Source organism: Bison bison, unplaced genomic scaffold (genome assembly GCF_000754665.1).
Source record: "Bison bison bison isolate TAMUID 2011002044 unplaced genomic scaffold, Bison_UMD1.0 scf7180017864037, whole genome shotgun sequence".
Classification (NCBI taxonomy): Eukaryota; Metazoa; Chordata; class Mammalia; order Artiodactyla; family Bovidae; genus Bison; species Bison bison.
In genome coordinates, this window is record NW_011494609.1 from 6,915,224 (window position 1) to 6,928,916 (window position 13,693).

At 58.4% G+C, this 13,693-nt stretch overlaps 1 protein-coding gene across 1 annotated transcript; it reads right to left on the minus strand.

Moving 5' to 3' along the window:
* Nucleotides 1-7,599: 7,599 nt before the first annotated feature.
* LRRC3 (leucine rich repeat containing 3) lies at nucleotides 7,600-12,822 on the minus strand. The gene is made up of 2 exons (XM_010834890.1): nucleotides 12,662-12,822; nucleotides 7,600-11,971 (listed from the first exon to the last, which is right to left on the minus strand). The coding sequence occupies exon 2, from the start codon at nucleotides 11,833-11,835 to the stop codon at nucleotides 11,053-11,055; it is 783 nt and encodes a 260-aa protein (XP_010833192.1). The 5' UTR covers nucleotides 11,836-11,971; nucleotides 12,662-12,822; the 3' UTR covers nucleotides 7,600-11,052.
* Nucleotides 12,823-13,693: the final 871 nt, after the last annotated feature.

A 13,693-nucleotide genomic window follows, 5' to 3' on the forward strand; every position in this document is an offset into this window, starting at 1 on the left:
ATGAGATGGCTGATGGCATCACTGACTAGATGCACATGAGTTTGAGTGAACTCTGGGAGTTGGTGATGGACAGGGAGGCCTGGTGTGCTGCTATTCATAGGGTCGCAAAGAGTCGGACACCACTGAGTGACTGAACTGAACTGAATCAACGCTTTTTTTAAAATTATGTAACCCTAATATTGCATAGAACATAGAGTAAAGGGGTATTTGGTGTTTATCTGAGGTTCAGATTCAAGTGGGCACCCTATTTGGATTCTGACACTCAGTCGCCCACCCTCCCTGAGAGTGGTGTGGGGTCTGCTGAGGGTTCTGATTCTAACTGGATCTGAGGCCAGGCCTGAGCAGCTGTGAGAGGGAACAGCAGGGTCCAGGGCTTGGAGGCATGCAGCCACAGGCAGGGTTGGCTGGGGGCTAGGGTCCATGGCATGTCATGTCAAATACTCCTTCTGCAGGTGTGCCCAGAAGTGCCCCCAGAGGCAGGCAACCCTCAAGGAGAGGGGAGGCCATCTGGGCCAAGAGCACAGCGGGCCCCTGAGACCCATCTCCATGCCTGGGACGGTTGGCTCTTGTGTGTCTGGTGACATGAACATTAAATCCATGGGCTCTGGGTAAAGGGATCACCCTCTGTGGTGTGGGGGCCTCCCTGAGCACAGGGTCTCCCCAGGAGGCCACATTAGACCTGGCACTGCCCATCGGCTACCTGGGTTTCCACCAGGCAGATCTGGGGATCAGCAGCCTCCACAAGCCCCTGAACCAATCCTGCCAGGATCTCTCTCTACACACGGTTTCCCTGGAAAGCCCCCCACCCACCCCCCAAGAACAAAATGCCCAAATGGGCCAAGGTGCCTGGGAGTCAGGACAGCTGTGTTCGGTCCCATTCCCGGGTTTGTCCATAGGAGAGGGGCCCATGGGTACTGTCCACACTCCCCAGGCACCCACCTACGCAGCTCCTCTCCCCCTGGGGTGGTCCAGACGTCCAGCTGGCGCCCGGGGAGGGAGGAGGCAGACCACAGACACTGACGTCACCAGCACACCAGCAACACGCAGGGAGCAACCACCTCCTGTGCCTGCTCGGGGCTTTGTCCTGGCCAAGCAGGGCCACTGCGGCTCCGACAGTATCCTATCTCTGCTCTGGTGGGTGGAAAGAGAACGCACCAATCAAGAGCTGTTTGAGTTAGGGGGAGTGACCGCAGAGAGCATGCCAGTATTTATATCTTTTCAAGTCAGCTCTTGAGCGTCTGTCCCGTGTCATTCCCAAGGCGCGTGCGGCTCCCAGGAGTTAGCACGCTCTGTGATGTGGCCACATCCTTGTTGTTTTGACAACAATGTTGCTTTCTTCACAGGAACATCCAGGAATTTGCTGGACTGATCATCTTTTGTTAAACCACAAAGATCAACAGCCTTTTCTGTGATAAACACCACATCTTTGCACAAATTGCTTTTCTTTGAAGTTCCTTCTGATTTCCTGGAGAAGTACCGTCTGTGGCAGTTTTTTGCACCTTCTCCTTGCCTTCAGGGCTCCCCTCCCTGAAACCCCATCCAGCAGAAGGGTGACCAGATGTGTGACGCGCACCTCTTCCATCAGCCCCATCAGACCGGACTTTACCTACTTCTCAATCTGTCAGGGCAGAATTGCTGGCAAAACTATCTTGTGGTAAATTGCTGGCAAAACTTCACCATGGTCAGCAGACCTGCCTTGGGGTTGCTGGACGATTCCTGTAGGCATTAATGTTCTTAATCTCACCACCAGCAACAAAGCCCCAGCCTCTGCCACACACACACACACACAGCCCCACACATTCACACATCCCCCACACATGCTGACACACTCACAAGCTCCTACACAACTGCACACACATGCACATCCCTTCTGGATGGGAGCCGTGTCTGGGCAATTCAGGCTCAGAGCTGAAGCTTGGTGCTGCCCGAGGGTCTGGGCGGCCATGGTATCTGCTCACACTTGAAGTGTCCACTGTGCACCAGCTGCCCGGGCCGGAGCCGCACACGTGACCACACAGTCCCGGCCACACTTAAACTCTCCAGTGGCTAGAACCCAGAGTCCCAGGTGACCTCCAGGCGCTGCACGACCGCCCGGCTGCCTCCCCTGTCCCACCCAGCCCATTCCTTCCTCAGGCTGACCTGCCTGTCCTTAGCTCCATCATCCCTCAGAGAGACCTCCCAGGCTCATGACCAGAGCCGGTCCACCACACCCTACGAGTGCACAGAACACTCCCTTCTCTCTCCACCTGCATACCTCACTGAGCAGCATCTGCAGAAATCCAGATGCTCATGTTTGTTAACTCATTCACGTCCACTCCTCCTCTGGAACTTCAGAGCAGGTGCTCCAGGGGTTCCCAGGCCCCTCCCCTCTCCATGGAGGACGGGCTCCCAGCTCCCTCCCCGCTCCACAGAGCAGGGGTTCTGAGCCCCTCCCCCCTCCAAGGAGCAGGTGCTCCAGGGGCTCCCACCCCACATCCCAGAGCAGGGCTCCAGGTGTGCACTGCTGAAAAGATCCATTCCAACAGGATTATGAAAAGAATGGCTTTCCTATCAGACTGAGAGGAGTTACCACCTCAGTTCTTTCACTCACGGTTTTAACTTAGCCAGTTACTGAATCCCTTCAACCTTGGTCCCTCGAGGACCCACCTCCCTCAGGCGATGCCTGGGCAATGTGACATGGGTGTCCTGTGGCCCCAGCACAGCTCCTGGACCCATGAGTGGACAACAGCAGCCCCTCATCCTTGTCATCTGCCCACCAGTTTTCCTGAACAAAGTTGGACCTAAAATCCCATTGGAAATAAAATGTTGAGCCTGTCTCATTTTTGATGGTAGATTTACTGGTTTAAACCACATGCTAGTGAATCAAAGTCATCAGTAACACCTAATACCCAAAGATGGTTTCTCCTCTGACAGAAAGATGGTCAATATTAGGAGAGCCCTTGAAACCATCGGCTATGCCAGCAACAAAAGAGCAAACGCAAAGGAAGAAAAAGGGCATCTCAGAGAGTCTGTGGCTCTTTTCATGACTCGAATGTTATTTTTAAATTTGTTAAAGGCCCTTATCTTTGCTTAATTTTGATTTATTTAATTTTATATAATTAAAAATGCACCAACCTTAAGGGCTCTATTCAATGAGTTTTGCTAATTGTACATATGCGGAACCACCCTCAACAAAGCCAGGAGCATTTCCACCCCCCAGGAGTCTCCTGTGCCCCTTCCGGTCACCCCCTCGCACACACACACACACACACACACACATGATCTGCTTTCTGTCTCCAGAAGCCCTGCCCGCCACCGGCATCGCTCCCATGGCACCGTGAAGGGCACTGTCTGTGTCCGTCTCTCAGCTTAGCGCTTCTGACACTCATACGAGCTGTCGCACCTGCAGGCTCTCTGCTTTCTTTGCAGCTTTTTGCCATTTGCTCGTGGCTTCAGTCCGTCGTATCAATAGCCCATCGCCCTTCCTATTTATCTGCTGTGGGGTTGTTTCTGTTTGGGGCTGCTATAAACATCACTGGATAATTTGTGTGCGCAGGTGTTTATTTCCCTTGGAAAACATCTGGGAGCAGGGGCCATTGGGTAAGTGATGGCTGCGCTTTGTAACATTCCTCCAAGCGGTTCTCCAGCTTGGGGACCCACTTCCACGTCTATAATTCCCATAATAACAAAGAAGCTCTCAGACCAGCTGCCCGCGGGGTATTTAGCACGGGACCCTCGAGCCCTCAGATGATAATCATGGATGTGCCCAGCAGCCTGGTGGCACCACTGTTTGTATATCAAAGTCCAGCCAGTCCTGGCCTCTGTGGTGAGAGCAAAGGGCAGAGAGACAGGATGTGAGAAAGACAAAGGGTGATGCCCCGTGGACAGTCTCTCTGTTGATAGAACCTACTAGAATCAGCACGAGAACTTTGTGAGCTCATTTGACCATTAAAGGCATATAAGAATCTGAGCCCACCCTACCTGTCTTACTTCATTTCCGTGGAGAGAGGACAGCAGACCAGCACCACTTGTGTGTTTACAAAACCACAGAAGCCCCCGCCTTAGGCTTGTGTCTCTGGGACAGAATTATCACGCACTCAGTGGCCTAAAACAACAGGGACTGCACTGCCTCGCAGTCCTGGAGTCAGGGGTCCCTCCCAGGTGTCACTGGGCCAAAGTCAAGGTGAGGGCAGGGCTGGTTCCTTCTAGGGCTCCAGGAGTGAATGTTCCCTCCTTTTCCAGCTTCTAGAAGTGCCCACATCCTGGGGTCTCAGTACTTCCTCCACCTCTAAGGCTGCAGTGGGCAGTGGAGTCTTCTTCACCTGCCCTCTCTCTGAATTGCTCCCTGTGCCTTCCCTTCCACCAAACGGTGCAAAACAGACTTAAATTGGTGAGTTGCACCCACAGTGCCGCAAGCCACGTCACAGCCACAGGCACTCCAGGGCCGGCTGCGGTGACCAGGACCTGCGCGGGTCCTTCTCCTTCTCCTGGGGCTGCTAAACAGTTAAAATCTAAGCGAAGCAGTTCTGTTTACAAGTTACTGGTGTGGAAAACCTCACTCTTGACGTCCTGATCACTGTGACACCCAGACTGACTGGCTCTGATTCCAAGGTGACTTCTCAGCCCGGGGCAAGGACGGGAGGTTGGTGCTTGATCCAGTGGTCCCTGGGAGAACACTACGCCCGGGGAGCCTGGCGGGGAACTGGGCCTGTCTGACCGTGCGCAGGGCTGCCCTCTGGCAGCGCCACTCTCCACGGCTGGTGACCATCTTGCAGGGACAGCAGGACCCAGGCCTTCCAGCCAAGCAAAGTCCACTCTGGCTGGTGCCAGAGGTGGGTGCAGGGGAATGCCAGCTGAGCTGAGCAGCAGGGTCCTAAGTGCTCTGGGGAGCAGAATGGTGGGTGCCCACCCAAGGGGAGCCCCTCCAGCTCACCCATGTGGGTGAAGGGGCTGCCCTGGTGGGGCCTGGCAGGGGCAGCAGCTTGGAGCTGTGCCAAGCGGCCTGAGTGCCCACTCTGCACACCATTTCAGAAGACAGGCCCCTGAGAGAATTCCAGCACGGAGGTTACCCTGCCCAGAGAAGTCTCCGGGCCTCATTGCTGACCTGCTGAGGGTCTGAGTGAGTGGGGGGTGGGGCGGCGTGAAGCAGGGACGGTACAAAGACAGGGTGAGCATTCTCATGGGCTCTCTGCCCCAGGCTGACTGGGTGCTGGGAGCCGATGTGACTTGATGAGATAAGGGACTTTCAACAGGTGACAGACAGACAGTTCAGCGTCCTCTGTTCTGAGAACTACATACCTGCTAGTCTGGCGACTGTGGTCATGGAGTCTTGACATAAATGCATTTTCCTTCAGGGTTTTCTCAGCATCTTAACTGCTCCCATGTCACTGCCCGGCTGTGGAGGCCTCATAGGCATCTCCTGGACGTCTCTCTGCCGTCCACTGCTGCCCGGCAACCTGGTCACAGCCCCACTGAGCGTTCAGCAGCTCGACAGCCTTGGGAAAGTCCTTTCAGTGCTCCAGGCCTTGGCTGCCCCGTCCATTAGGGAGGGTCGGCTGCTAACGTGGGCTCCTGAGTCAGCTCCCAGCCCAGCGGCCCCTCTCCCTGCATCTCTCTGCAAAGCCTGCTTCCGCAGCCCTTCCTCCGAAGGCCCCTCTCCTCTGACAGCTGCTGGTCTCACAGGGAAGGTCAGCCATGGGCTTGTCTCTCTGGGGAACTGTCTCCCAGTCTCCCTTTGCACAGAACCCCAGATGGGCACAGGGCTGCTTCTGACTGCAAAGCTACCCCCGCAGTGCCCTCTGTGGCCAGTGCTGTCACCACGGGTACAGATGTAGACCCTGGCAGGCCTGGGTCCCAGCAGGGGCTTCCCCTCTCCTGGCCAGCGCAGCTGCCGGCAGGGAGGGGACCCGCAAGGCCGCTGACTCTGGCCCTTCTCCAAACCAGGGCGAAACCCAGGATTCGCTTCTTTGTTTTGACAACACTCCAGGGCCCAAGTGAGAACTTCCAGGCCTGGGTGTCAGAAGGCCTGGATTCCAGCTCCACTCTGCCCACAAGCCAACTCCTGTGTCTGTCATTTCTTTCCCTGGACCTTGGAATCTTGGGTTTCTTGTCTGAAAATAGAAGTATTACCGACCGTGCCAGGGCCTGGTGGGAATTCCCTGAGGCGCCCTGCCTGGCAGTACCCGCCGCCCACATGCCTTCGCAGCCACTGCCCCCTCCCAGCAGGCAGCCTGCCCAGAGTGCCCTCTGGGGCCTGAGTGCTGATTTCCACACACGGTTCCTACAAGGCTGTGTGGCTTGGCCACTGCTGAGACTGGACCTCACCCCGTCAGTCAGCACGTTCTCCGTAGTGGCCCCCCCACTACGGTGGCCCCCCCATGTACAGCCCCGCCATGCCCAGCCTACCTTCACACACTCTGGACTGGGCGCCCACCCAGAGGCCCTTCCTCCAAGCTGGGTCCAAGCTGCTGCCCCCTGAAGAGCTTTCCCTCCTGACACATGGCCTCCTCCTCTTGACCCCGCCCCTACCCCCAGCCTGCACTCAGGAAGTCCCCACATCTGCCCCCAGGGCCCCAGGTTAGGGGCTGACAAGTCCTGCCCTCCCTCCCCAGCATGTGTTCAGGAGTGTGTGTGCATGTTTGCACAGCGTAGGTGCACGGTGGGCATGTGTGTGGTGTTGGGGGGCGGGGGGCCATGGAGGCTGGCAGACTGACTTCCCGTCCCGCTGCAGCCCCCAAACTTAGGCCCTTCATCTGGAGGGTGCCTTCTGGCCAACGTGTGAGGTGAGTTCCTGAGGTCACTCCTGGCCACCCGTGTAAGGCAGAGAGCACCCGCTGACCCCAAGGAGCAGGGCTCAGTGAGGATGAGCAGGGTGAGACTGGCCGTCTGCTCTGGGCACACTGGCCGCTCTCAAACTGGGGAGACTGTTTGAGAAGCTGCTGTAACAAAGGACCCACATTCAGCAGCCTAAACAGCACGAATTTGTTTTCTCAAAATTCTGGAGGTCAGAGGCTGACATGGGTCTTCCTGGGCTAAACCAAGGTATGTGGGGCCACTTCCTCCCAGAGGCTCCAGAGAACACCCCGTCCTGGCCTCTCCCAGCTTCCTGGGCACCTGCACCCCCCACACTCCTCGCTGCTGCCCATCCCTGATCTTCGCAGGCTCCCAGGACCGGGGCCTGGATGTCTTTAGGGCCACTGTTCCCTCAGAACCAGCCTGAAGTAGGGATGATAAGAAAGTAGAACCTGCTTGCTGGGTGCCCATGGTGCTCCCGAGGGACCCCAGAAGCAGTGCCAGCAGCCTCCCTGGGCAGGAGGGAGGATCCTGGTTGTAGCTGCTGTCAAGGGCCTTGAAGTAGACTCTCCCGTAGGCAACCTCAAGCCTCCATCATGACGTCAGCTGGCTCACAAAATTCCTAAAGCCTGACAACTGGCCATCACAAGCCAGTCCAGCTGTACAGGCAAGCCCAGCACCCACCGCACCCCATCCTGACCCGGCTCTTCCAGCCCTCGGCTCAGCTCGTGGGGCTGGCGGCTCCAGGACTTGGCGAGGTTGGCGTGAGGGCAGGTCAGACCTGGTGGGGTCACCGAGCTGCAACAACAGAGTCCACTCCAGCAGACATGAGCTCAGAGGTTTATTTAGGGTTCAAAGACAATGGGGAGGACAATGAATAGAATCAGGTTTGGGGCCAAGCTTCCAGGTAACCACCACAGGCTCCTGCCAAGAGTCCAGGCCATCCCACCCCCTCCATGGCCCACTGGGCCTGCTCTCCAGAACTCAGGCCAGGATCCTGGAGAACCCGCTGCAAGGGAGCCCGGGGAGTGCCGGGCAGGCAGGTGGCCAGCAGGGCAGGTGCACAGTGCCGCCCCAGGACGGTGCTCTGGGAGTGCCCCAGGCCTGTGCCCACCATTGCTGCTGTGCCCACCAGAGGTCCCGGAAAGGTGGCTCCATGCCAGGGACAGCCTGTGTCCCAGTGGCTCTGCTGTGGGCTCACAGTACACCTGCTCATCCCCAACTGCTGGACCCCCCGAGAGAGCCTGGGGTCCCAAAGTCCAAAGAGGACTGTCAGGGCTCACCAGGAGGCTGCGAGTGTGGGGATCCCTGCCTAGGGTCAGGGTCAAGGTCAAGGGTGGGGCTCTGGTTTCCAAGGGGACTGTCCATGCTGAGGCCGGGGACCAAGCCAGCATGAAGTCCCACCCCAGTCCAGAGTGGTGGGCAAGAGGACCGGGCTCCCGGGGGGCTGCTCCTCCCCTTTCCTCTGCCCTTAGGCCTCCCAGAATCAAGACCCCAACTCCTGTGAGAAGGAAGACAGGCCCAGCTGAGGTGGCTGTTGGGCCAGTCTGCTCATGCCATCCTCAGCCGCATAAACTCCCCTGAAATCATCCCGCCCTGACCCCCAGACCCTGTGAAGAGCTGCTTCCCAAGGAAGGAGGGGCTTGGTGGACAGGGCTGAGCAGGGTTGTATGCAGATGGCTCTTTGTGGACTGACTGTGATGAAAGCTGGGGTCCACCCACACCCCACAAGGGCTGCTGCCTCCCTGCCACCTGACTGAGGCCCCCCCTTTGCCATGTCCCCACCACTATCAACCCCGGTCCCCTCGACTGGGCTGGCTGAACCCTGGCCTCTGCAGAACTAGGAGACAGGCAGATGCTTGCTCAGGGTACTGAGGTGGGGGTGGGAGGCCAGTCCGAGGGCCCATGGAGGTGGTGGGGTGTCCAGGCTCACACATGGCAGCAAGAGACGCTGGGTGTCATCTGCAGGAGTCCCTTAAGGAGGAGAGGGACAAACAGAGAAACAAGGGGGCAGGGGGCGAGGGGAGGGCTGGGTTCCCAGGAGAGCCCAGGGCCAACAGGCGCTCCGGCGAGCAGGAAGGAGTTTCCGCTCCTGGAGGTGGGATCCTAGTGGTCTTGGGAGGGAGGTACCCTCTGCCAGGAGACTGCACGAAGGCTGAGAAGCCCAGAAAGGCCAGGAGGGCCTGGTAGCCCCCTGCTGCTGGGCTCAGGACAAGAGGGAGAGGGCCCTTCTGGGGTATTCTGGAGTCCTGGCCCCACTTCCTCTTCCCAGCTGTGTGGACAAGAGCCAGCAGGCCCACACCTGGGGGAAAGCTGGCAGGACACTGGGCACCGGGCAGCAGCAAAGGGTGAGGGAAAGCCCTGCATGTGCCCCGTGTGTCCCCAGAAGAGCAGCTGGGGGCATGAGGTTCTGGGCTGCTTCCAGGTGAGAGCAGCAAGGAAAGGGCCTGGAGGTGCCCAGGCTGACTGGCCCCTGCAGCACCTGAGCCGAGGCAGCAGGACCCTGGCATCTGTCCCCACCTCCATCCAGGCCTCAATTCCCTCTCTCCCCCTGACCCAGGGACCCAGGGTCACGTCCACAAACCTGTGGGGTGACGAGCTCCTTGTGTGGCAGGACCCCTCCCCGCTGTGTGCACCCCGGGATGGATGCGGGAGGGGGCCCAATTCACCCACGGAGCCTGTGTCCCCCAGTCAGTCGGCCCACACTCACCTACACCCATGGCGTCTGTCCCACAGGTGGACTGGCGCCCAGGCTGGCTTCTCGGCTTTAGCGGTCACCGGAAGGGTGGGCAGGCCATCAGTTTCCTGAGGATTGGGGTCATTCGGAGCATCGTCTGAGCCCTGCCCTCCATCCCGCACCCTAGTGGGCAGCGGGCAGAGAGGTGCCCACCCCACGCTCAGCATGGAGCCCCCTGTTCACACGGTGCTTGCTGTGCCCCCAGCAAGGGCAGGCGGGGCGCTGGGGTGTGGACGAAGGTTGGCATCTGCTGGTCATTTCTTTAACGCACCACAACTAAAAAGTCATGACCTTGCTCAGATGTGCTTTTCAGGTTTCTGCTGCTGCTTCTGGTCCCTCGGCTGTGGGCACCGCGTCTCTGCATCTGCGCGTAAATGTGCTTTCCGTGGCCAGTCATGCGACGCTTTCCCAGTACAGACCTTCATACACCTTTGCCCTTCCTGTCCTTTATACCTCAGATCCACGAGCAGTGTACCCGTAGTTTGCTCCCCCTCAAAATATCTTAAGTAGTTTAAAATATAAACACTCATACAAAAAGGCCGTTAAAAAATAAAACTGGAAAGACAGAGTTGGGGTTCGTAGGTGGAGGTAAGGTCTACCCTGAACATGAATCAGATAGGAAAACCGAGCAGTAAAGTCGCTCTGAGATTCCTGGCAGCAAAGCTGAGAAGGAGAGAGAGAGTTCCTGTTCCTGGAGAGAGGAAGCAGCCCACCTTGAAGCATCAGACATTGGTCCTCCCTTTGGCTCTTGACCACTGGAAAGGAGCTGCTTCAGTGAGTAGAAAAGCAAGGCACGTGGCGACCCCCGATAATGGGCTCCCTGGCGGGACACAGCCCGCAGGGCGGGAGTCGGGCAGGGCTACCCTTATCTGGCTGCTGACACGGCTTCCCGTGAGCCTCGCTGGACCTGTCTCAGGTTCTCTCCGTGGTTTAGTTATTTTGGGGGGTTTTGATTTTTTTTTTTTTCCTTCTCGCTGGACTGAAATTTGGTACGTGTTACTCTTAACAAACACTCTGAGAATAAACAAGAGTTGTTCAAAGGTTACACGTTCCACTTACCTCTCTAGAAAAACCTGGTCTCTACCACTTGGCTCTGCAGGGAGTCTGGTCAGATCTGTTTGGGACATACTGGGGAAGCAGAGGCAAACCAGCTCCACAGTGTAGATGACCCGAACCTTCAACTGACAAGCTGCACCCCACCTCCTTGGGGAGCCTCACTCACAGGCAGGCCCTCTTTTGTCCCTGAATGCTTGTCCACCCTATGGGCACCCCGTGGGACAGGCTCCCAGAGTGGAAGGAACACATTAGATGGACTGCCTGGCTTTACGTCCTGAGTGGACCACTTCTTGCCCCAGACCTCCCATTTCTCTGAGCCCGTTTCCGCATCCATCAGTGTGTCAGGTGGATAAACTGCTGGACCTGAAGGAAAATGCTCTGTGGGAGTGGAGCACTGGGCAGAAGCAGCCACGTCACCACCTCCCTGAGGGACACCGGGGGCAGAGCCAGTCCCATCTGCCACGGCAGCAGCAGGAAGCGGGTGGGCACTAGGGCGCAGAGCTGGTGGGGTCCTTGGACATGGGGGTGCTGGGCAGGGACTTGAGGTACTCCAGGTGCCTCCTGGCATCCTCCTGGTTCTGCCGCACATAGTACACAACGTAGGTGATCACCATGGCGAACCAGCCGAACATGGTGACCAGCATGGCCACATCGGTGGTCTTGTGGTGGACGCTGCAGAAGCTGACGCCAGAGTCCAGGGCCTGGATCAGTGGCTTCCCCACGTACTCCTCCTGCACCGAAGTGTGGCAGGCGATCTCGTCCACTGAGTCGGGGTCCAGCTTCAGCTCCCACAGGGCCTCTTGCAGGGCGCACTCGCAGTGCAGCGGGTTGTGCGCCAGGCGGATCTTGGCGCTGAGCTTGCCCAGCGCGTCCTTGGGGATCCTCCGGAGGCGGTTGTGAGATAGGTCCAGCAGCCGCAGGCCCCCGGCGAGGCCTGAAAAGGCGGCGGGGCCGATGGTCTCGATGGCGTTCTGTGACAGGTCCAGCTCTCTCAGCTGGTGCAGGTGCTGGAAGGCCCCGTTGGGGATGCGGGCGATCTTGTTGGCATCAAGCTTCAGGAGCACAGTGTCTGCGGGGATGTCCCTGGGGACCTCCTGCAGGCCCCTCGCACTGCAGTGGACAGCCACCGCCCCCGCGTGGTCAGGGCACTGGCAGTTTTGTGGGCAAGAGGCACCTAGCCTCAGGCAGAAGAGCAGGAGCAGGCAGGGCCCTCCTGCAGGGACCGGCAGGGAGGAGGGGCTTTGCCTGCCTGTTGGGCCCATGCTGACCATCTGGGGACAGACAGGATGCTGCTGTCACTCAGGGCTGCAGGTTACACGCTGCCCCACGGCCTGGTCGTCGCTGTGCAAGGACCATCGCGTAGATGTAAACTCTCTTCCCTCACATGCCCGGTGTCCTCTTTTGGCTCTAAAAGAGAGGAGCAATCAGCATTGCTGGCCGTGGTTCATCTGGGGACCTGAGGGCACACTCTGACTTCCAGACACTCTTGACCAGAGGGGATCCCTGTGATTTACCGCCTCCACCCTGCCCTGGACACACCCACCGCACACCCTTGGGGGGAGTCAATGGCTTGGACAGCACCCGGTAATGGGAATCCACTCCTTTCTAGCAGCTCAAGGCTGGAAAGCAGGAAGACTGGGGCTGCAGGGCTTTCTTAAGAAACTGGAATGTACGGGTGATGGTTGGCGGCGCCTGAGAACCAGGCAAGCAGTCTCATCGCCTTGGGGCTAGGCTGCTGTCAGAAGAAGCTCAGCACTTTGCTAATCGTGACAATGCCTCTGACAATTATTAATATTAAAGCTCTTCTCTATCGGTCCTATAGGGAACAACTACCCGCCCGGGCGCCTTTTATTTCAATTATGTTTGAAAAAGAGAAAATGAGAAAAGAGAAAAGCCAAGCCCTGGGCGCGCGGCCCGCGCTGGGCGTGGAGTGGCGGGGCCGCGCGGGGCCTGGGCAGGCGGGGCTCGGGCCCCGGGGACCCCGGATATCGGACATAGGGACTCCCGGGCCCCAGACCCTAGGGACCCCCGGGATTCCAGGGAGGAGGATGGACGGGGGCAGGGTGTCCAAGCTCTGGGGTAGGGCGGGGCCTTTACCTGCGCGGCCTCGACAGGAGACTGCTGTGCTTGAGGATCTCTGCCGCTCGGAGCCCGACCCAGCGCCACGCCCGAGAGCGGCCGCTATCCTGAGGCCTGAGCCCACGTCCGCGGCCGCTCGGGAGACACGCGGCTCGGCCTGAGCTCGTGGGGCGGTGCCTGCGGGCGAGAGGCGGGGTGGGGCGGGCCTGGGCGGGGTCTGGGGGCGGAGCTGTGGTACGGGGCGGGGCCTGGACGACGCAGGGCCTGAGACTTAGGGGCGGGGCACGGGCGGAGCCTGTGTGCAGGACGCTGCCTGGACAACGCGAGTCGTAAAGGCGAGGGGCGGAGCCTTGGGCGGGGCCTGGGGGCGGGGCCTGTGGGAAGGCGTGGAGCGGACCTGGGAGCAGGGTTTTAGATGGGAGTGTGTCTCTTGGGATCTGGGCGGGGCCGTGGGGGCGATAGAGCCCCGCCCCTGCCCAAGTCCAACCCCGTCCCTGGCCCCCAGGTTGGGGGCCATGAAGGCGGTGGAAGGGATAATGTGATCGGGGATGGAGGTGCCAGCAGGGAGGTTGGAGACCCTTGGGTCAGTGCGACCCTGCTGAGCCTCCCTCGCAGGTCTGGTGCCAGCGGCAGCCAAAGCGTTAATGGGGTTAGGCCTCAGTCCCCCTGAGTCTCTTCCTGCCTAACCCCCATATCCCCACTCCCACCCCTCCTCCCCGCGTCTTAGGGACCTTGCATGGACATTCCGAGGAGCGTAGAGAATGCGGGGATCGAGCCTTTTAAACTCGACCTGAGCCATTCTTAGGGATTTTTTTTTAATGACAACTTGATTGTGGTGTAATTGTTATACGATCAAACACATATTCAAATTTGATACGTTTTGACGTTTGTATACACCCGTGAAACCATCACCACAAAATACTCCAAAATTTCACCTTTTCAATCCATCCCCTCTGATGCCCATCACCAGGCAAGCACAGACCTACTCTGTCACTAGATCAGTTTTGCATTTCCTGTAATTTATATAAATGGAATCGTAGATTCTTTCAC

What these genes read in the sequence shown, in the direction of transcription:
- LRRC3 (XM_010834890.1), bottom strand. Translation starts at nt 11,835, where the DNA reads ATGGTCAGCATGGGCCCAACAGGCAGGCAAAGCCCCTCCTCCCTGCCG.